This window comes from Panthera leo, chromosome E2 (genome assembly GCF_018350215.1).
Source record: "Panthera leo isolate Ple1 chromosome E2, P.leo_Ple1_pat1.1, whole genome shotgun sequence".
Taxonomy (NCBI): domain Eukaryota; kingdom Metazoa; phylum Chordata; class Mammalia; order Carnivora; family Felidae; genus Panthera; species Panthera leo.
In genome coordinates this window covers 10,936,083-10,956,295 of record NC_056693.1, presented here as the reverse complement: position 1 = coordinate 10,956,295, position 20,213 = coordinate 10,936,083, and the positions used below count along the sequence as shown (strand labels likewise).

The window sequence follows — 20,213 nt, the reverse complement described above, 5'->3', positions numbered from 1 at the left end:
CAGGCCTGTCTCAGAGCCCGAAGTAATTGTATTAAAAATAAGTTTATTCATATCTTGTCACCACCGGGGAGAAATGAGGGGGTTGAGCTCTGGAAGTCAGAGACGGCAATGGGAGGCAGAGGGCCCAACCTGTATCTCCCCAGTGAGAACTCTGCCCCCTCTCCCTAGGGTACAGACTGCTATATCCTTTGTCATCCATATTCTGATTTGTCTTGCGACTCCCACCCCCTCCAAAGTCTGGATTGGGGAGGTGAGGAGGCCCCTACGGGTCAATTCTCTTCAAGTCAAGACCAGGAGCTGTTAGGGAAGGGGGGCGCATGTGCAGACCCGAGAGGTTCTCTCCGCAACCCACAAAGGGCAATAATAAATAACGTAAAATTGATGGCTTAGAAGTTAGGGTTCAGGGAAGCAGCCAGGCAGACAGCGCTGTACTGGAGAAGGGGGTGGGGGACCCATCAACAAGCCCCCCTGAGAATCAGGCACTAACTAGTATAGGGAGTGGGGTGCTCGCGCCCCCCCGCAGCAGGGAGCCAGGGTGCAGCCGAGATGGGGAAGGTGCGTCGCCCTCCTCCACTGGGCTAAGCTGGGGGTGGGGGTGGGGAGGAGGTACAGGCAGAAGGAGCTCGAACCCAACAGCAGATTTCAGGGAGATTTCCAACGCCCCCGCCTCTTCCGTGTAGGGAAACCTTTCCTCCTCTTGTGTGGGGGTGAGTCGTGGGGAGGAAGGGGAGCCGGGGGAGGCCGGGGGGCCCCCGCCTCCTCGCTCCTAGGGGCGATGATCACCCCCCTGGCTGCTACCACCGCTCCGTCCACCACAGCAGCCACCACGGACACGGGCTCTGGGGTGATCTCCGCTTTCGGGGTGGGCGGGGGCAAGAGGGGCCTGGGGGGTGGGGGTGGGGGCAGAGGTGGGGGCAGCCTGTCGACGGCGGTTCCGGGCAGAAGGGGCAGTAGGGCGCTGAGGGCCTCGCTCAGTTTGGCCAGTCCCTGCTGAAGGGTGCCAGCCAGCTCCCGGATGGCGTTGGCCGTCTCCTGCTGGGCCCGCAGGAAGTCCAGGGAGGGGTCCGGGGCCGAGGGCGTGGGTGGTGGCAGTGGAGGAGGTGGTGGGCTGGGGGACGAGGGTGCCACGTGGACCTGCTGAGGCGGCTGGGGTGGTGGCGGTGGAGGGGCCGGGGGCGGAGGAGACAAGGCCAGGCGCGGCAGCTGCACGGTCTGCAGGGCCGGAGGGGGCGGGGACTCACGCTCCTTGGGTGGCGGGCAGCCCCCTTCCTGGGGGCTGCAGGAGGGCCGGCCCCACTGCTCGGGGCTGCTGGAGCCCCCCTTGCTGTGGGCTGGTGTATCTGTGGAGAGAGAGATGTAGGTAAGGTGACGTGACCCCCCTCCCCCCACCATGTGTCTCGATTTCCCCTTTCCACCTCCCACCCGCCCTGGCTCCAGAGCCATCTTTTCAAAACCCAAGTCAGATCGGGCCTTGGAGGAGGACACAGGGGAGAAAAACAATATAGCGAATGACCCCCTGGTGGCTGATGCCAGCCTTGGTGGAAACAGGGTCCTGGAGGGTCCCCTGCTGGAGCCAGGCAGAACCAACATTCTAGAAGGCTCCTCCAACTATCTGGACGCTCCCCCCACCACACACCTCCGTGGGCTCTCTCTGGCCGGGTGGTGGGATTTCTCCCTCAGCTGTGGTCTGTACCAGTTCAACCCTCAACCCCAAGCCTGTTGGGTTTCCGCACGCGGCCTCGTGTCACCTGAGACTTCATTCACGCTCCTGAACTTGGACAGAGTCTGCATACAGAGGCTTTCAGATTTCCGGGCCCTGCCTGAAACCTCTGCTCCATTTGTGTACCGGCCGCACAGCCCCTGGATGGTCTAGTATTGCCTCCCACTCTCCTGCCTGGAGCTGAGCTCCTGACCCTCTCACATCCCGCTCCCGGGTCCGCCGCCCCCCATCGCTGCTGATGACAGCCCCATCCTTCCAGCCGCTGGGGGGGGGGGCACAACTTTCACTCTGTTTCTCGCCCCAGACACTGTCCATGTACAATGGTCACTGGCTCTGCCTTCAAACTATTTCAACGTCCCGCTTCCATCCACCTCCACAAGCCCCTCCCAGTCCAACCACCCGCATTTCCCGCTTGGGACTTTTGCAACTGCTTCCTCGACTGGGTCGCCGGCCTCCTCCAAAGTCTCAGAGGTCCAAACAATATACGTGTCGGTTACACTACCCACAGAGGACCACATATCCGAGGATCCGTGTATAGGAAATGTCCAAACAGGCAAAGCTACCAGGGACGGAAAGTAGATTAGTGGTTGCCTGGGGCTGGGCGGAGCTGGGGGGGGCCAGGTCGGGGTGATGGCTGAGAGATGCGGGGTTTCTTTTTCGGGTGACGAAAATGTTCTAAGATTGACAGTGGCGATGGTTGCCCAACTCCACGAGGATGCTAACAGCTACCGCACTGTCCTCTTTAAAGGGGTGGCGGTACGGTATGGGAATTGTATCTCAATAAAGGTGTTTAACAAATACAAGTCAGACGTTGTCTTTCCCCCGCTCAAAAGCTTCCTGGGGCTCTCACGTCTCAGACTAAAAGCAAAGTCCCTGAGGCTCTCAAGGCTCCGCACAATTTGCTCCAGTGCCTCCCTGACCTCAGCTCTACCCCTTCCCTTCTCTCTCTCACTCACTAGGCTCCAGCCACACTGGCCTTCCTGTTGGTCCACACACACAATACGCCTGCTCCTGCCTCGGGGCCTTTGCATGTGCTGTTCCTTGGCCTGGAAAGATCTTTCCCCAGACACCTGCCTGGCTCCCTCTCTCTCAGCTCCTCTGCTCAAATGCGGCCTCCTTGGGAAGATCTTCCTTGACCTTCTGTCGACAGCATTTCCCATCTCTGTCCTCTTCGCTCTCCTAACCCTACCTGATTTCTTTTGTTAGCACTTATCTCCACCTGGCATGGGGTCGCTCTGTTTGTTGTCTGTCTCCTCCTCCTGATGTCAGCTCCATCAGGCAGGGCTTTGTTTTGTTCGCTGCTGTTTACCCAGCGCCTAGAACAATGTCCAGCACAAAATGTTTTCTTTAATGAAAAAAGAACTGTGGCTTCCAAGGAGTCAGCACGGATGGGGGCCCCAGGCCCCAGGTCCTTGCTGCAACCCTCCCACAGCTCCCCAGCACCCACAGGGGACAGTCCAGCCCCTAAGGCTACAAAGCCCTAGCCCTTACCCCTTTCGGTCCCTCTTCCTTGCCTCAGGGAGAGTGTACGTGAGGTTCCCTCTATTAAGAGTATCCCCCTTGCATGGCCTCTTGGCCAGTTCAGATAGTCCTTCCTCAGAGAAGCCTGCTTCCTGCTCCTAGGCCAGATCTGATCTCCCTGCTCTCCTGTTGCAGAAACAGCCAATCCCCTCCAGCCTTCAATGCTGGGGGTCCAGCCTCCCTGGACCAGGCAGGCAGAGGAGGTGGGGGAGGCACGGAGAGAGATGATAACCGGAGCTAACACTTGTTGGACACTTTCCTGGCCAGGCCCTGGGTGAAGCGGCTATGCTTTCCTCCTACGTTATTCCAGTGAGTCCTCTCAGCCATTCTCCTGGGGGCGGGGGTGGAGGGGAAGGGGTACGTGCCGCCATTATCATCCCATTTTACAGATGCAGAGACCTGAGGCCCAGAGAGACATCACAGTGCTGGTGAATGCGAGAAGAGGCATTTGAGGGCTCAAGAGTGGTAAGTCTCCCTTACCACTCCAGATTGTTGCCACTCTGGAATACTGTTCTTCTAGCCTACTGAACAATAGAATAGAAAATGGCCCACACTTCGTGCCCACAGGGGTCACGGAAGGGCCGCTGCCACATTTAAAATCATTTATTTGCAACCTTTCGGCCTCCATTTCCCCACCTGTAAAATAGGTGTGTGTGTGTGTGTGTGTGTGCAACGCGCGCGTGTGTAAGCAGGCAAAGGACCAAGTGACCGAATAACAGAACCTCTCCCTGAGGGCCGTCACAGGGATTAACTGAATCACCCCAGGCACAGTGCATCTTCAATGCTGTTACTGTTTGTTTTTTTGTTTTCAAATATTAGGTCAGAGATAAATTATCCTGAGCTCTCCTCTAGTGTCAACACAGACACCTCAGGCCGCCCCAGGCCCCATTCCAGTCTTTCAATCAAAGCCCGTTTGTCTTTTATGAATTTTACGCAGTGGGTAAATTTGCGTGAGGTTCTAATCAAGGATGCTTTAAGCACATTCCTGCCTCCGGGCCTTTGCATATACTGCTTCCTCTGGCTCAAGTGCTGTTCTATGAGATTATCTACTTGCCGCAATTTCTCTATTCAGGTCTCTGCTCAAATTCCACCTTCTCAGAGAAGCCCTCCTTGACTACACTATCTAGAGCAACCCCCTTCCATCACTTACTGTCCTCTTTCATGGGTTTAATGTTTATTTATTTTTGAGGGAGAGAGTGCTAGCGGGGGAGGGGCTAGGGGAATGAGGGAGACACAGACTTGCAAGTAGGCTTTTGCACTGTCAGCGGGGAGGCCAGCCTGGGGCTCGAACCTGCGAACCGTGAGATCACGACCTGAACGGAAATCAAGATTTGGACGCTTCACCGGACCGAGCCACCCAGGCACCCCAACTCCCTATCCTTTTAACATGCTTTGTTTTTCTTCTTAGTTCTTATCACCTCCTGGTATGTGATCTGTTTTGGGGTTGTCTGTTCGTGTCTTTCTCCAATAACTGGAATGCTGGCTCCGTAAGAAAAGGGAAGGTGGCTTTTTCTCCACAGTCTTCCCAGCATCTGCCACAGCGCCTCCCTCAGAATAGGCGCTCGATAAATATTTGTTGAATTAATGCAGGAATAACACAGTTGTACGACTCTCGAAAAAATGTTTGCCGTCTCTGCCCTGGTTCAGTGTGGCCGTTTCACAGACAGAAACAGTGAGGTTTGAGATTCCTGTGGAGAACAGGGGTCCCACGTGATCGTGTCTCTCTCTCCTGCTTAAGACACTTTCACGCCTCCCAAATGCCCTGAAGATAAAGTCCCAAGTTCTGACCTTCACTTACAAACTGCGTGTGATCTAATTCTGGCATGCCCATTAACTCTCAGTCAATATTAATTGTTGTTGTGATTGCCAGACAATCTAGCCCAGTGGTTAAGTTAAGTGCATGCATTGTGAGTTGGACACAACCTGCATTTGAGTCCCAATTCTACTCCTTACTTTCTGGGTGACCTTGGGTGGATGAATGAAACTCTCTGAACCACATGATCCTGAACTTGTTTGATCATATCCACCTCCGTCCCTTTCTGAAAACACCCTTCAGTGACTCCGTATGGCATTCTGGATAAAATTCTTCACTGTCTGGCCTCTGCTGACCTCTCTGACCTCATCTCAAAACATTTCTTCAATCTTTCTACTTTCCCCTTCCTCTAACTTGGAAACTTCTCAGTTCCTAAACTGGCTAAGCTTTCTTGTCTCAAAGCCACTCTACATGCTGTTTCTTCTACCGGCAACACTTCCTCAGCTCTTCATTCTCACTCTGCTGTTCTGATGTCTCCTCCTCCAGGAAGCCTTCCTTGACCTCCAGCCTGGGTTAGGTGCCCCCTCGGGACACCCAAACTCAGGCCCAGGAGGGCAGGGCTGGAGATGTCTCCCTCACCGCAGTGTCCCCAACACTGCCCAGTACAGGGGAGGTGCTGGGGAAATAGCTGTAGAAGAAATAAGAAGCCAGAGTCAAGGCCAAGTGGGATGTCTTTGTACTCTGCTCTCCACACTTCCCCTATACATGGCATGACCTTGGGAAAGTTACCAAACCTCTCCAAGGCTTTGATACATAAAATGGCAAAATAGTTCATACCTCGCAGCATTGGTAATCCTATCAATAGCGAACGAGGAAGGTTCAGGAAGCGCTGTACTCAGCAATTTACGCATATTAACTCGTTCAATCTTCACGGCAGGCTTTTGAGGTGGGGGCTTTTTTTTTTTTTTTTAATCCCCATTTTACAGATGTGGAAACTGACCTGCGATAACGTACCCAGAATGACACAGCTGAGTGACAAAGTCACGACTGGAGCCCGGTCAGCCTCCATTGGTCACTACCCTACGTTACGTTTAATGAAATCCTGCCTGTGCTGATAATCCCAGGTGTGGACTCTGGAGCCAGGCGTTCTAGGTTCCGTTCACGACGCTGACAGTCATGGGCTGTGGGACTTTGGGCAAGCCACGTAAAGAGCTGGGGGACCGTGCCGAGCAAACAGCTGAGTTCGCGACTGTCTTGCTCTGGCTACGGTGACACCGAAGGAACTCACCTGCCCGTCGGTCTTCCCTGCGGTCCTCCGACAAGACGTAGCGTTGGGTGCCCGCACTTGCGGCTGACGGCTGTGAGGAAGCGGCCACCGAGGGCTGCTCGGCTCCGGCACCGGCTCCCGGTGCCGCCACTCCCGGCCCCAGGATGGCAAAAATGGTCTCCTCCTCCGCGGAGAAGGCGTCCTCGGCGGCAGGCCCGGCGCCCTGCGTGGAGTGCGGCACGCGGGCCAGCTTCTCCTTGGTGCGGCGCTTGAAGTCATTCCAGCGCTTCTGCACCTCTTGGCCAGTGCGCTTCCAGCTGGTGATGCCGTTGATCTTGGCGGCGATGCCGTCCCACACACGCCGCCGCTCGGCCACGCTCACCCGACGGCTCTGCGCGCCGTAGAGCTGTGGGTAGTGGGCGCGCACCTCACGGATCAGGATCTGGTTCTCCTCAAACGAAAAGCGCGGCTTGCGCAGCCGGGTGGTCTCTTCCGCTTCGCCCGCCGCCGCCGAGGCCATGGCGCCCCCCGACGCCGCCGTCCGGCCGCCTGGCGCATGGGGGGGCGCCGGCGCTGCGGGCACAGGGCGCACGGCGCTGGCGGGGGCTCGGCGTCCGCGCGCCGCCAGCCCCACCCTGGCCGCCCAGACACCGCCTCCAATGCCCCCGGGGCCAGGGGTTGGGGCGGAGAGTGGCCGGGGGCGACGGGCCACGGGGGACATTCGGAGCGCCTAATAATAGCTGACACCCGCCGAGCGCTCCTCTTGTGCCTCGCGCGGCGCAAAGTGCCACGCCGAGGAGTTGATGGAAATTGGGGGAGGGTCTGGAGGGGTGGAGAGAAATGAGGAAAGGCGAAAGAAGAGGGGGTGTCTGCAGGAGTTAGAGGAGAATGGGGGCATGGGAGAAAGCGAAATGGAGGGAGAATGGGGGTGTCTCGGGGTCGAAGAAGCATGGGGGTAAGGAGATGCTGAAGGAGAGACGCAGCAAGAAGGGGGGATCTGGAGCAGAGGAGCGCTCTGGGGGCTCCGGGGCAATAGGACGTCTGTAAGAACGGTACGAGATGGGGTCCTCAGAAGGGATGTCCAGGTAGAATGGGGAGTTGGGGGCTCCTGGGACAGTGGAGAAGCTGGGACTATCAAATACTAGGGATTAGGGTCTGCGGGGATTGTGGGGGCTCTGGGGATTGCCAGGAATTAAGAGGATCTCTGGGGGTAAAGGGGTCCGGGAGTAAGAGGGGACAACGGAGGCGATGGGGGACTCCATGAAGAGTGAGGGTCGTGGAGGGTGGGGACCGAGTCGGGCCGCGGGTCACTCACCGGCGCCGCCGCAGCCCCCGCCTGCCCGTCGGTCAAGGCTCGGGCTTCTGCGGCCTCTTCCCTCCCCCCTCCTCTCTCGTCCCCCTCTGGGCCCCGCCCCCGTCCGCCCCAAGAGCCATGGCGCAGGCGCACCTAGCGCCAGTCAGCCCCCAACGCCCTTACCGCTAGAGTTTCACGCCCCTCCCACGGCGCAAGCGCAGAATTGCCTTCCACCGCCCTCCTCGCGTGGGGGCTTAGCTGCGCAGGCGCAACATTAGCGCTGCGTTCGTTCCCCTAGCTTCTTGAGGCCACAAGAGCATTCGCGCGGAACTCTGTCCACGCATGCGTGCCCCTCGCTCCTAGTTAGCTTTGGTATCCCGGGGCTGCGTCCCTGCGCAGGCGTAGCAATCCTCGGAGGAAGTGGGAGAAATGATGGAGAGAGAGCGCTGAGAACAAGCTGCGTCCTCGCTTTTCGACCAGTCTTCCAGCCGAACCCAGCCCTCTTAACTGTGCTGGGTCCCCTTCGCTAGGAGAAAGGGGAGGGAGACGGCGCTAAAGGGATGCGCTGCGTTTCCATGACAACGGTGTGGGCGGGGCGGGGGCGTAAGAAAACCGGATTGCCGCCCACTCGTACCTGCCCCGGCGCGGGGCTGCCCTGGATCTGCCAGCCAACTCGTACCCACGGGGGCGGGGCACCCTGGGGATATTCCACCCCAGGCGGTGCAGTAACCATGGCAACCCGTCAACCTTCCAACGGTGCCTGGGGGCCCCTGTCCACACAGTGACGTCATGGCGCGGGGAGCGAGAATTTAGAGGGAGAGTTCGGCGTGTAGGGAGGGTGATCCTGGCGCAGGTACGGCTTTAAGCAGAGGCGCGGAGGCAGCAATTAATCTAGAACACGGGTTGGCTGAGCTGGAAGAAAGGGTGATGGAGTTAAGTCGGGCTGAGAAATTTGATTTGCATCTTTGCAGGAGTCCTCAAGGTCATTCAACAGACAGCGTTTCGTTCATCTATTCAACAAATAGTTATTGAGCACCTACGCGGTTCCAAGTGCAGCGAATACAAAAGACAAAAAAATCTGAGCACCAGGGTGGCTCAGTCGGTTAAGCAGGTCACGCATGATCTCATGGTTCGTGGGCTGGAGCCCCGCGTCCGGGTCTGTGCTGACAGCTCAGAGCCTGGAGCCTGCTTCAGATTCTGTGTCTGCCTCTCTCTCTGCCCCTCCCCCGCTCGCTCTCTGTCTCACACACACACACAAAAAATAAATAAACGTAAAAAAAAAAAATAAACGCTAAAATCACATTTTAGTTGGGAGAAACAGTATGCAAATATGATACATACGTGAGGAGGTGATGAACATTATGGGGAAAACACAGACCTCGGAACAGGGTTGGGGGGTATGGTGCCTGGATGTGTCTGTGACTTTAAAATAAGTTGGCAAGGGAGACCTACCTGAGAAGGGGACATTTGAGTAGACACGCGAAGGAGGTGAGGAAGCGGGTGCAGCCAGAAGTAAGGCTGTGCCCTGCGGTGTTCCAGGAACGTGCGGGCTTTACCGAGCCCTGTAAGGGACTTCCTTCGGCCTTTACCTAAGTGAGAGTCACAGAAGGTCCCGGAGCAGAGGAAGGCCATGGTCTGGCTCTGGTTTTAATAGGCTTCCTCCGCGGCGGGGAGGAATGGAGTTTAGAAGCAAGAGTGGAAGCTGGGGGCTCAGGGAATTGAGGAGACAGGTGGCTCAGGAGAGAGGGCGTGGGGGTTCCCGCCAGAGGGGTAGGCGGGGAGGGTGGGGGCAGTAGAACTGGGTACAGGAAGCGAGAGAAAGAGGGGAGTTGAGGGTGACTCCATCGTCTTTGGTCTGAGCAACAGGAAGTCTGGAGCTACCAGAAGGGAAGATGGGCAGGGATTCATGTGGATCAAGAGTTCAAGTTTCCCCAAACTTGAGGTGGCCTTTACCCAACCGAGTACAGATGTGGGGTAGGCAGTTGGATGTTTGAGACTGGACGTCAGGGGAGCGGTTGGGTCATGAGATATAAATTTAGACGTTGTCAGTGACTACATGAATCTAAATCCCCGAGAATGGGAGAGGTTAGAGAGGGAACAGCTGTAGATAGAAGTCTCCGGCCTGAGGTGGGGGCACTCCAGTGGTAGAGGGCTGACACCAGCAAAGGAGGTTGAAGAATGAGTAAAATGAGAGGAGACCCAGGGCTGTCTGCTGTCCGGGAGGCCAAGCGAAGGGCGTCAATCAAAGACAAAGGAAGGAATCAATGCCAAATGCTGCCTAGAGCCCAAGGCCCATAAGCCTGAGAGCTGACCATTGGGACCAGCAATCTGGAAGTCATTAGTAATCTCGAAGAGGGCAACTTTGGTGATGCGGTGGGGGCAGTGGTCTGACTGGATGGGTTCAAGAGAGGGTTTGCTTATGTGTTTGTTGAGAGGGTTTGGGGAGAACCAGTGTAGATGATCCTTTCTAGCACAGCAAAGGGGTATATCTGGAAGGGGGCATGGGATCTCCAGAGGTTTATTTAAGATGGGAGTTGTAAAAGTATGGTGTGTCCCGATTCAGGATGAATCACAAGAGGGGAGATTAATGGTGCAGAGGAGAGAGGGGAGAGTGCTGGAGCCTTGACTAGGCAGGGCGGGCGCAAGTAGAGAGTGGTCCAAGGGGCACGAGCTGGTCATCTACAGAAAACAGTGGGAGGGGGAGGGCACAGAGGCAGGCAGGAGGCAGGATGTGATGTCAGGGCCATGTGAATTTTCTCTTCTGTTCCTTCGGTTGTCTCAGGAGAGTAGGAAGCAGGGTCTGAGGTGAGAGGGAGGCTCCGAGGTGAGGGACAACAAAGGAGAAAGGCATTGAAATAGTGAGTGAGTGGCCGGGGAAATGTAGACAGATAGACCCAATCTTTGGAGGTTCTCGGCTATGAGGTTGAAGTGAGACAGATTTTTCTCGGGTCGCACTTGTCTGAGTGGGTGCAGGTGCACAGTGAGTAACACAAGTTGACTTTCGCCAGGGCTGGGTTTATATGAGGTCCCGCCATGGGCCGCATGAGGTCCAGAGCTCAGGGCCAGCCCACACCAGGCCTGGTGGGCAGCATTAAGGAACTTCAGTGCAGGTTCTGAGCAAGAAAGGACAGGGTCTGATTTGTGCTTTAGAGAGACACCCCTCTCCCCCGCTCTTATGGGAAGGAGGAAGACTATTGGCCAGACTTAAAAGAGAAATCTGGGGCAGGGGCAGGAGGGAGCTAGGAAGAGAGGTGGAGGAGACTAGGCAGGGGACGGTGGGAAGGGTAGAAATGAATTGGGAGATATTTGAGAGGCAGCATGTACAGGGGGTGAGACTGTCAGTCTGGGAGGGGAAGGGAGCCCTCTAGGTGACAGCCGGTCCTCTTCTCCAGGCTCCTGTCGGGGGTGTGGAGTCAGCTAGGACAAGGTGGTTGTAAGGCACTCCGCTTTGTCCCCCCAGAAAGATACGTGGAAGTCCTAACCGCCCCATGACTTCAGAATGAGACCTTCTTTGGAAATAGGGTCATTGGAGATGTAATTAGTTGAGATAAGGCCATGCTTGAGTAGGAGGGACCGTTAATCCAACATGACCTGTGTCCTTATATGAAGAGGAAAGAGACGCACGGAGGGAAGACAGAGGCAGAGATGGGAGCGATCCTACCACAAGCCAAGGCAGGCCGGGGGCTTCCAGAAACTCCAAGAGGCAAGGAAGGAAGCAAGGAGGCCGGAGGAAGAGGCGAGGAAGGATCCTCCCCTAGCGTCTTCGGGGGGACTGCGGCACTGCCACCAGCTCGATTTCGGGTCTCCAGCTTCCAGAACTAGGAGAATACCTTTCGTTTTAAGTCACTGGTTTGTGGTACTTTGTTATGGAAGCGCTGGGAAAGCTAACACGCCGGGCATCGAGAGGAGGCATCCAGGATGCTGGTGGAACCAGAGAAGGGTGGGTTGGGGGGGCTGTGGATCCACATCAGGTCTGGAGCTCATGAGAAGGCCGGAGACAAGGAACCATGGGCAGAGGTGAGGCAGATAGAGGTCTGTAGGTGTGGGTGTAGGAGGTCAGAGAGCCAGGGCCCTGGGATGCTGGTTGAACAGAGAAGCTTTTCTTTTTCTCCCTTCCTTCCTGCCTTCCGTCCTTCCTTCCTTCCTTCCTCTCTCTTTCTTTCCTTCTTAAACATTTATTTATTTTTGAGAGAGAGAGAGAGCAGGAGCACGAGTCGGGGAGGAACAGAGAGAAGGAGACAAAAGTTCCAAAGCAGGGTCCAAGCTGTGAGCGTGGAGTTCGATTCGGGGCTCGAACTCACAAACTGCGAGATCATGACCTGAGCCCAAACCAGTAGTCGGCCGCTCAACTGACTGAGCCACCCAGGCACCCCAGGGAAGCCTTTCTAAGGCATGTTTTCTAAACTGTGGATCCTGAAAAATATTTAATGGGTTGCCACAAGCATTGAAGAAACCAAATATCCGAATGTGCTGTGTGGGGTAAGTATTGCTTGGAGGAACTCTGGTTTGTTAGATATTTTCAGACGTTCTTAAGACACATCTCAGGGGGCGCCTGGGTGGCTCAGTCGGTTAAGCATCCGACTTCGACTCAGGTCATGATCTCGCGGTCTGTGGGTTCGGGCCCCGCGTCGGGCTCTGTGCTGACCGCTCAGAGCCTGGAGCCTGTTTCAGGTTCTGTGTCTCCCTCTTTCTCTGACCCTCCCCTGTTCATGCTCTCTCTCTCTCTCTCTCTGTCTCAAAAATAAATAAGTGTTAAAAAAAAAAACACTCATCTCAGGATAGTGGAAATTGCTCAACTCTGGAGCCAGCCTGTCAGGGTTTACACTCTCCCACTTGCTGGTTGTATAAACTTGGACAGGGTTACTTAACCTCTCCGGGCCTTACTTTTCCTCTCTGTGAAGTGGGGATTAACCCCAGAATCTATCTCTTTAGACTGTGATGAGTATTAGCTAAGTCAATATGTATAAAGTATTTGAACAGCTCTTTGTCGTGTTAATATTACTGAGATGATTATTATTTTGTGAAACTTTTGTTTAAGATGTGTGTGTGTGTGTGTGTGTGTGTGTGTGTGTAATCAAGATGTGAAATGAGGGGCGCCTGGGTGGCTCAGTCAGTTGAGCATCCAACTTTGGCTCAGGTCATGATCCCACAGTTCATGGGTTCGAGCCCCACGTCAGGCTCTGTGCTGACAGCTCAGAGCCTGGAGCCTCCTTTGGATTCTATGTCTCCCTGTCTCTCTGCCCCTCCCCTGCTCACACTCTCTCAAAAAATAAAAAAACATTAAAAAAAAAGGATGTGAAATGAATTTTGGGGCACCTGCGTGGCTCAGTTGTTGAGTGTCTGACTCTTGATTTCAGCTCAGGTCATGATCTCACGGTTCGTGAGTTCCAGCCCCGCGTCGGGCTCTGTGCTGACAGCTCGGAGCCCGGAGCCTGCTTCCGATTCTGTGTCTCCCTCTCTCTGACCCTCTCCCGTTCATGCTCTGTCTCTCTCTCTGTCTCAAAAATAAATAAACATTAAAAAAAAAAAAGACGTGAAATGAATTTCTCATTGTGGTTTGTAGTAAAAAAGTGAAAGGCACTGAATTCGAGAGAGGAAGTTTCTGCTCTCTAAACCTTTCAACTAATTGGATCAGGCCCACCCCGATTATCCAGGATAATCTTCCTTACTTAAAGTGAACTAAATATAGACTTTAATCGCATCTACAAAATGCCTTCGTGGCAACACCAGGATTAGCGTTTCAATAACTGGGGACTCTAGCCGTGGATACATCAAACTGACCATCTTAACCACAGACGTCATCAATAAGTAAGTGGTAAACCCTGTTAGATGGTCGGTGTTGAGGAAAGAGGAATAGAACAGGGTAAGAAAGATCAGGAGCGGGGCCCCTGGGTGGCTCGGTCAGTTAAGCGCCCGACTCGATCTCGGCTCAGGTCATGATCTCACGGTTTGTGAGTTCGAGCCCCTCACTGGTCTCCACACTGAGCATGGAGCCTGCTTGGGATTCTTCCTCTCCCTCTCTCTCTCTTCCCCTCCCCTGCTCATGCTCTCTCTTTCTCTCTCTCTCTCTCAAACTAAATAAACTTAAAAAAAAAAAAAAGAAACATCAGGAGTGAGAGGGTGAGAAGATCTCACAGAGGAGGTGATGTACGAGCCAAGGACTGCAGGAGGCAAGGAACAAAACGTGTGGCTATCTGGGGCCAGGGCAATCCAAGTAGGGGGAAGGGTAAGTGCAAAGGCCCTGAGGCATGAGAGTTCCCAGAGCATTCAAGGAACAGTGAGGACTTTAAAAAAAAAAAAAAAAAAAAAAAAAGGAGGGAGGGCACCGGGGTGGCTCAGTCGGTTGACTTCGGCTCAGGTCACAATCTCACAGTTCGTGAGTTCAAATCCTGCATCCAGTTTTGCAGTGAACCCTGCATCGGGCTCCATGCTGACATGCAGAGCCTGCTTGGGATTCTCTCTCCCTCCTTCTCTGCTGCTCTCCAACTCGCGCTCTCTCTCCCTCTTTCAAAATAAATAAACAACAATAACAACATGGGGCGGGGGAGAAGAGGTCAGAGAGAGAGAGAGGCCAGGACTCTGGCCTCTACTTAGTGAGACAGGGACCACAGGAGGACTCTGAGCTGAGGAGGAACGGGGTCACTCTTGTTGGGGTTTGAAGTGGACTCTAGGAGGTCAAGAGCGGAAGCGGGGACACTAGCGAGGAGGTGACTGCGTTAGTCCTGGTGAGAGGTTGTGGTGGGGATCAGGGAACAGTGGGCCGGGGGGGAGACGGTCGGATGGTGGGGTGTGTTCTGGGGGGTAGAGCTGACAGGATGTCCTTTTTGGACACGATGGGACATCCGCGTGGGTATTTCGTGGGCAGTGGGTACCTGATGAGCGTGGAGTCTGGGAGGAAGGTTTGTGTTTGTCAGAATGGCTGGTAGAGGGGCGCCCGGGGGGCTCAACTGGTCAAGCCTCCAACTCTTGACTTCGGCTCAGGTCATGATCTCACGGATCGTGAGTTCGAGCCCCGCGTCAGGCTCTGTGCTGGGAGTGCAGAGCCTGCTTGGGATTCTCTCTCTTTCCCTCTCTCTCTGCTTCTCCTGCCCACTCCCCCAAAACAAGAAATCAGCTTTAACCTATAGTTACACCTCACCGGGGGACCCCTGGACCTCCACCGGGGCACAAATTCAATTTCCGAGACCCCCAAAATGGTAGGCACCCATGCGCACAGCGGGAAACTGAGGTTCAGGGAATTCGGCCTGAGGCTCGTACGCTTCCGGGCGCAACGGGAACTCTGTGGGGTTCTAGAGCCATCTTTAGGGCCTGACTTTCCTTCCCTGGCTCTAAGTGGGTGTAGAACCGCCCCTCCTAAGCCCAGCGTGGTGCTGGAGGGAGGGGGTCACTTCTAAGCATTTGCACTTCTGCATGGAGTGCAGCCTCTTGTCTCCTCCTCTGCTGTGCTCTAGCAGGCACAGAGTGGGCGCACAAGGCCCCTGAGCAGAACTTTCCAGATGCTCTCCCAGCCCACCCTGCCCCTTGTCTGCCTGCTCTGAGCCCAGGGGGCTGCCTTGTGTGTTTGTGCATCTGCCCGGCTGCCTTGTCTCTGTGTTCATGGGGGACGGGGGACGTGCTGGGGGATGCCAGGCCTCTTGAGCCTGCCTCGATGTACCCACACCTGCACAGCTCTCTATGCCTCGCTGCTGTCCATGGCTCCCTGTCTCCAGCCTTCTCGTGAGAGCTGATTTAGACCCAGCCCCCCTCTCAACCCAGACTCCCCTGGCACCAAGAACATTCTGGATGCCTCCCCTGGATGCCCGGTGTATTCGTTTTCTTAGGGACGCCTCAGTTTTCGAGGGCACCCATAACAATACCACTAACCGGGTGGCCTAAAACAACACAAATGTATTCTCCAAGTTCTGGAAGCTAGAAATCCTGAAGCCACGCTGTCGGTAGTGCCGCAGTCACTGGGGAGGTTCCTTCCTCGCCTCTTGGAGCTTCCGGCAGCCCCGGGGCCTTCCTTGGCTTGTGGCAGGACTACTCCAATCTCTGCTTCTGTCCTCCCTGTGTGCCCCTCTCTTTCCTTTTCCTTTCTAAAATTTTATTTGATCTTTTAAGCAATCTCTAACACCCAACCTGGGGCTCGAACTCACAACCCTGAGATCAAGAGTTGCATGCCCTGCGGACTGAGCCGGCCAGGCGCCCCTCTTTCCTCTTCTTATAAGGACACCGGTCATGTTGGATTAAGGCCCCCCACCCTACTCCAGTAGGACCTCATCTGAACCAATCACATCTCTGATGACCGCGCGTTTCCAGAGAAGGTCACATTCTGAAATGCTGAGGGTTAGGACGTCAACACATCCTTTTTTTGGGTGGGTGGGGGGGGACAAAACTCAACCCGTAACACCCTTGGAGCACCTTATACTCATCATGTCCTCATTGACCCCATTACCTCCAACCGGGACTTGCCCCGGCCACCCGCGTGTCACCCAGCCGTCCCCTTCCCCTGGGCATCTAGGAGAGGCAGCCAGGATGCCGTGGCTCATTGAGAGTCTGGGCTAAGTGCGGAGCTGGGTCTAAATCTGGTGTGGAGATCACGACGAGGCTGTACCCGCAGAGGTGCACGGGGCCCTACAGGGGTGAGGTGCCGGAAGATGGAGGTCAAGGTACGTTGCTCCCTTGACTTTTTTTTTTTTTTTTTTTTTTTACAAATATCTTTTCTTTAGGGGCGCCTGGGTGGCTCAGTCGGTTAGGCGTCCGACTTCAGCCCAGGTCATGATCTCTCGGTCCATGAGTTCGAGCCCCGCGTCGGGCTCTGTGCTGACAGCTCAGAGCCTGGAGCCTGTTTCGGATTCTGTGTCTCCCTCTCTCTGACCCTCCCCTGTTCATGATCTGTTTCTCCCTGTCTCAAAAATAAATAAAACGGTAAAAAAAATTAAAAACAAATATCTTTTCTTTAATTATTATTATTTTCAATTTATTGTTATTTTTAATTTTTTTTTTTCAGTTTTTTACCTTTATTTGACAATCAGCGACTAATTCTCCTCCACATTAACTGTCTGGAGATTTTTTGTGAGTGGTGACAGGTGCATAGGTAACCAACGTAGAGAGCTGGTCTGGTGAACTTTCATCCTTGTTGTGTATTCTGGACCACCACACACGGATACACGATGGAACGTTCCTTCTTCCTTTGGCCCAGAAAGCTTTGTTGAGCCTTGACGTCCAAGCTCGCATCTGGAGTTTCCATCTCCTTCGTGGCGAGTGTCCAGATCTCCTCGAGTGCCATAGGGGCTCACTTCTTGAAACCCACTCCATGAACGCGCTTGCGAATGTTGCTGTGTTCTCTGGACCCCACCTCCTTGATGGCAGAAGGGCCCTTCTCGCTACCCTTCTTTGTGGGAGCCATTCTGCCGGGCCCCCGGGGGGAGGGAAAGGAACACCTTCAGTTTTCAGCATAACTCCCCAGAATCATAGCCGACGTCTGGGAACCGGTTGGGAATAATTTAAATGCATGGAAGAGAAAACCCAACTAAAATTAAGCTAAGACAATTTAACAGAATATAAAAATGGGGAAGGTTCAATGAGGGAAGAAATCAGCTGTCAATGGGACTAGAGTAGATTATGTCCAGACACAGATACATGCAGAATACAAATGAGGGGGGGGGGGGCAGGGGGGCCTGGGTGGCTCGGTTGGTGAAGGGTCCGACTTCAGCTCAGGTAATGTTGTTTTTGAGAGAGAGCGAGCGAGAGAGAGAGAGAGAGAGAGAGAGAGAGAGCGCACACGCGCATGCAAGCGGGGGAGGGGCGGAGAGAGAGGGGGACAGAGGATCGGAAGAGGGCTCTGCACAGCGGGGGCTCGAACCTGTGAACCGTGAGATCGTGACTTGAGCTGAAGTCGGACGCTTAACCGGCGGAGCCCCCCAGGCGCCCCTTCATTTGGGTTTTGCTCAAATGTCACTTTCACGGAGAAGCCTTTCCTGACCGCCCTGTAGGCAACAGTCTCTCCCTTCCCCTGCCTTCTTTCCCAGCGGAGCGCTCATCATCCACCCGATATTCCTGAGATATTTGTTGATTAATCGTCAGTGCACCCCCCCCCCCCCCCGCCCCACTAGAAAGTCAGGTGCATGAGGGCAGGAGTGTTGTCTGCGTTGCTTACTGCTACACCCCCTAGAAAGGTGCCTGGCACAAAGCAGGTGATCAATAAATATCTGTGAACATGTGGAATAAAAGGAGACCTGATGTTCCGGGCAATGTTTTGTGCCTACGTGCCTTTCTAAGGGGCAGGGACCATACTTTCTGTCAGCTCTCCAAAGGGGGTCTGGGAGCCCAAAGTTTAAGAGCTACCATCAGAGTTGGTCCTTTTAGACCCGTGGTTTAGAGGGGCGGGAGAGGGACCCCTGGACAGAGCCCCAGGAAGGAGGAAGAAAGGGAATCTGGGGTTAAGGTGGAGGCCAGGACGTGGGGACCAGTCCATAGGTGACCTGTGTCAGAGGACATGAGGGAGGACACGTCGTGAGAGGAACCCAGGACCCCCTCCTGCTCTTCCTCCCTGCGTTGGGGGCAGACGTGGTTCCCTCCCCCAGCCTCCAGGGAGAAGACAGAAACAGTGATTTCAAAGACAACCAGAAACGCTCTTTATTCACCAGAGCTCAACCCCCCCCCAGGGCCCCAGCCAGGAGCCAAAAACCATACAACTTAAAATCTGACCTGGGCTCTTTCTTTACTTCGCCCCTAACATAAAATCTAGGCACCTGCCTTTCCCTTCTGGGCACTAAAACCCCATGCTTCTCCGGGAGCTTGTTGACTTAAATGTTGGAGGATGAAAGAAAAAACAGGAGAAAAAAAAAAAAGACCTTTAGCAAACTAGCAGGATTTGAAGGGTGGGAGGCAGTGGAGAGACGCCCTCGGGCTGGGGGAAAACACCCATTGGTGATTTGCAGGTGGGGGTTGAGTGCTGTGAAATGGAATGAACAAGAAGGTGGGGGGGAGGCGGTGAAAGGTGTCAGCCCACCACAAGGCTCTCTACTCCCAGATAAGCCTTCCAAGACAGGGTGCCCCCTCTGTGTCCCCTCCCTCCCCCAGCTCCTGATGATGGATGGGCTGCGGGGCCAGGGAAGGAACAGTCCAGGGAGGTCCATGAGGCACCGGTGGCTCTACAGGTGGCTGAAGAAGGTGGACAAGGCTGGTCTCGAGTCAGAATCCCATCTGGAAAGTTCTTGGGGGTGGGGGAGTGTCCAAACCAGTCTTGTTCACTCTCTCCAGATTCTGAGGGCTGGCCTGGGAGAGCACACGGTGTCCCCTAGGTCCATGGATGCAAGAATCCACGAGGAATGGAACCAGAGGGCTGAGAAGTCGAGGGGGGCAGGGCTAGCGTCACCAGCAGCCCCAGGAGGAGTAAAGATCCATGAACGGTGGCGCACAAAGGGCCACGAGGCCGTGCGGTCCCAAGGGGCAGCGGTCCTGCCGCATCAAGAATCCACAGACACCCCCAGGACAGAACCCCCGTGGCCGAGAGGTCCCAGGGGCAGGGCTGGCTTGGCCCCCTAACAGCCTCTGTTGTTTCAGGATCCAGCAGGGATGTCCTTCTGGGGGGCCAGGAGTTCCAGAGGGCGGGGGGAGTCAGGGGGAGGGTCCTGGGACTTGGCAGGGACTGAACCAGGAGGGGGTGGGGGGCAAGCACCTCACAGTCCTCAGCGCTTGACCTTGCGGCCGGCCGAGTTGCGCCCGCTGCGGCGGTAGAGGGACTGCTGGCCACCGTTGAGTGGGCAGTACTTGAGCGTGTGTGCCTGGCCGCCGGTGGCCCCGCACAGGGGACACACGTAATGCCGCAGGATGGGGCACATCACCACACCGTCTGGGGTCTTCAGCTGGTGTGACGAGTAGACGTGACGCGATTCCCCGTTGTGCTTGCAGAAATTGCACAAGGTGGCCAGGCCTCCGCTGGCCCCGGGCCCTCCCGGACCCTGAGCCTGCTCCAGCGGGGGCCCGGGTCTCGGCTCCCCGGTCCCTGGGGCCTCTGGCCTCTGCCCCCCACTCTGGATCAGCGCCAACACCACCTGGCTCAGGTTGAAGTAGTCCTTCCACATGTCGAAGGGAGGCAGCTGCATGGCTCTCCGGCAGAGGTGACGTGTGGCTAGAGAGACGCCAGGGCCGCGGGACCAGGGGGAAGGAGCAGCAGGTGCTTTGACGGAGCAGAGAGGAACTGCACCCCCTTTTATACTCCCCCAAAGACCCTTCTAAGCAAAGGTGGAGCTTAGGATTTAAAGGGCCCACTCCTTACCCACGACTCCATCGGACTGTAATCCCCCACAGAGATCAGGAAGGAGGCCCTTTCCCTGGTCTCTGGTCCTTCCTCTGCCTCCAGGGTGCCTCGAGACTTCCAGAAAGGCCCTTCCTTTCCCTGGCCTCAGTTTCTCTATCCCTTCAATAAAGCTCCGTGTCCACAAATGCCCCTCTCACCCCCCTCCTCCTTTACTCCCGGGCCGGGGTCCTCCATTTACTCCAGACCCGTTCCTGATTGTAATAATCGCCCCTTACCACGCACCACACGCTATGCTGCACAGTTCCCTGCGTGATCTGATCTCCTTCTCACTGCAGTTATGGGCCCCATGTGATAGATGAGTTACCTGAAGCTCAGAGGGGGAAACTCACCGGCCCAGAGTCACAGAGCATGCGA

The 20,213-nt window shown here is 55.3% G+C and overlaps 2 protein-coding genes and 1 pseudogene across 3 annotated transcripts; all 3 read right to left on the bottom strand.

Annotated features, from left to right (window-relative positions):
* Positions 1-23: 23 nt before the first annotated feature.
* LOC122208645 (Myb related transcription factor, partner of profilin) lies at positions 24-8,107 on the bottom strand. Of its 2 annotated transcripts, XM_042919914.1 has the most exons (3): positions 7,739-8,107; positions 6,283-6,834; positions 24-1,340 (listed from the first exon to the last, which is right to left on the bottom strand). In XM_042919914.1, the coding sequence occupies exons 2-3, from the start codon at positions 6,779-6,781 to the stop codon at positions 643-645; spliced, it is 1,197 nt and encodes a 398-aa protein (XP_042775848.1). In that variant the 5' UTR covers positions 6,782-6,834; positions 7,739-8,107; the 3' UTR covers positions 24-642. The 2 variants fall into 2 exon arrangements, with proteins under 2 accessions (XP_042775848.1, XP_042775847.1); XM_042919913.1 differs by lacking the exon at positions 7,739-8,107 and having other exon boundaries at positions 6,283-7,632.
* Positions 8,108-16,572: 8,465 nt separating this feature from the next.
* LOC122208884 lies at positions 16,573-16,943 on the bottom strand (annotated as a pseudogene).
* Positions 16,944-19,227: 2,284 nt separating this feature from the next.
* NANOS2 (nanos C2HC-type zinc finger 2) lies at positions 19,228-19,644 on the bottom strand. The gene has a single exon (XM_042920891.1). The coding sequence runs from the start codon at positions 19,642-19,644 to the stop codon at positions 19,228-19,230; it is 417 nt and encodes a 138-aa protein (XP_042776825.1).
* Positions 19,645-20,213: the final 569 nt, after the last annotated feature.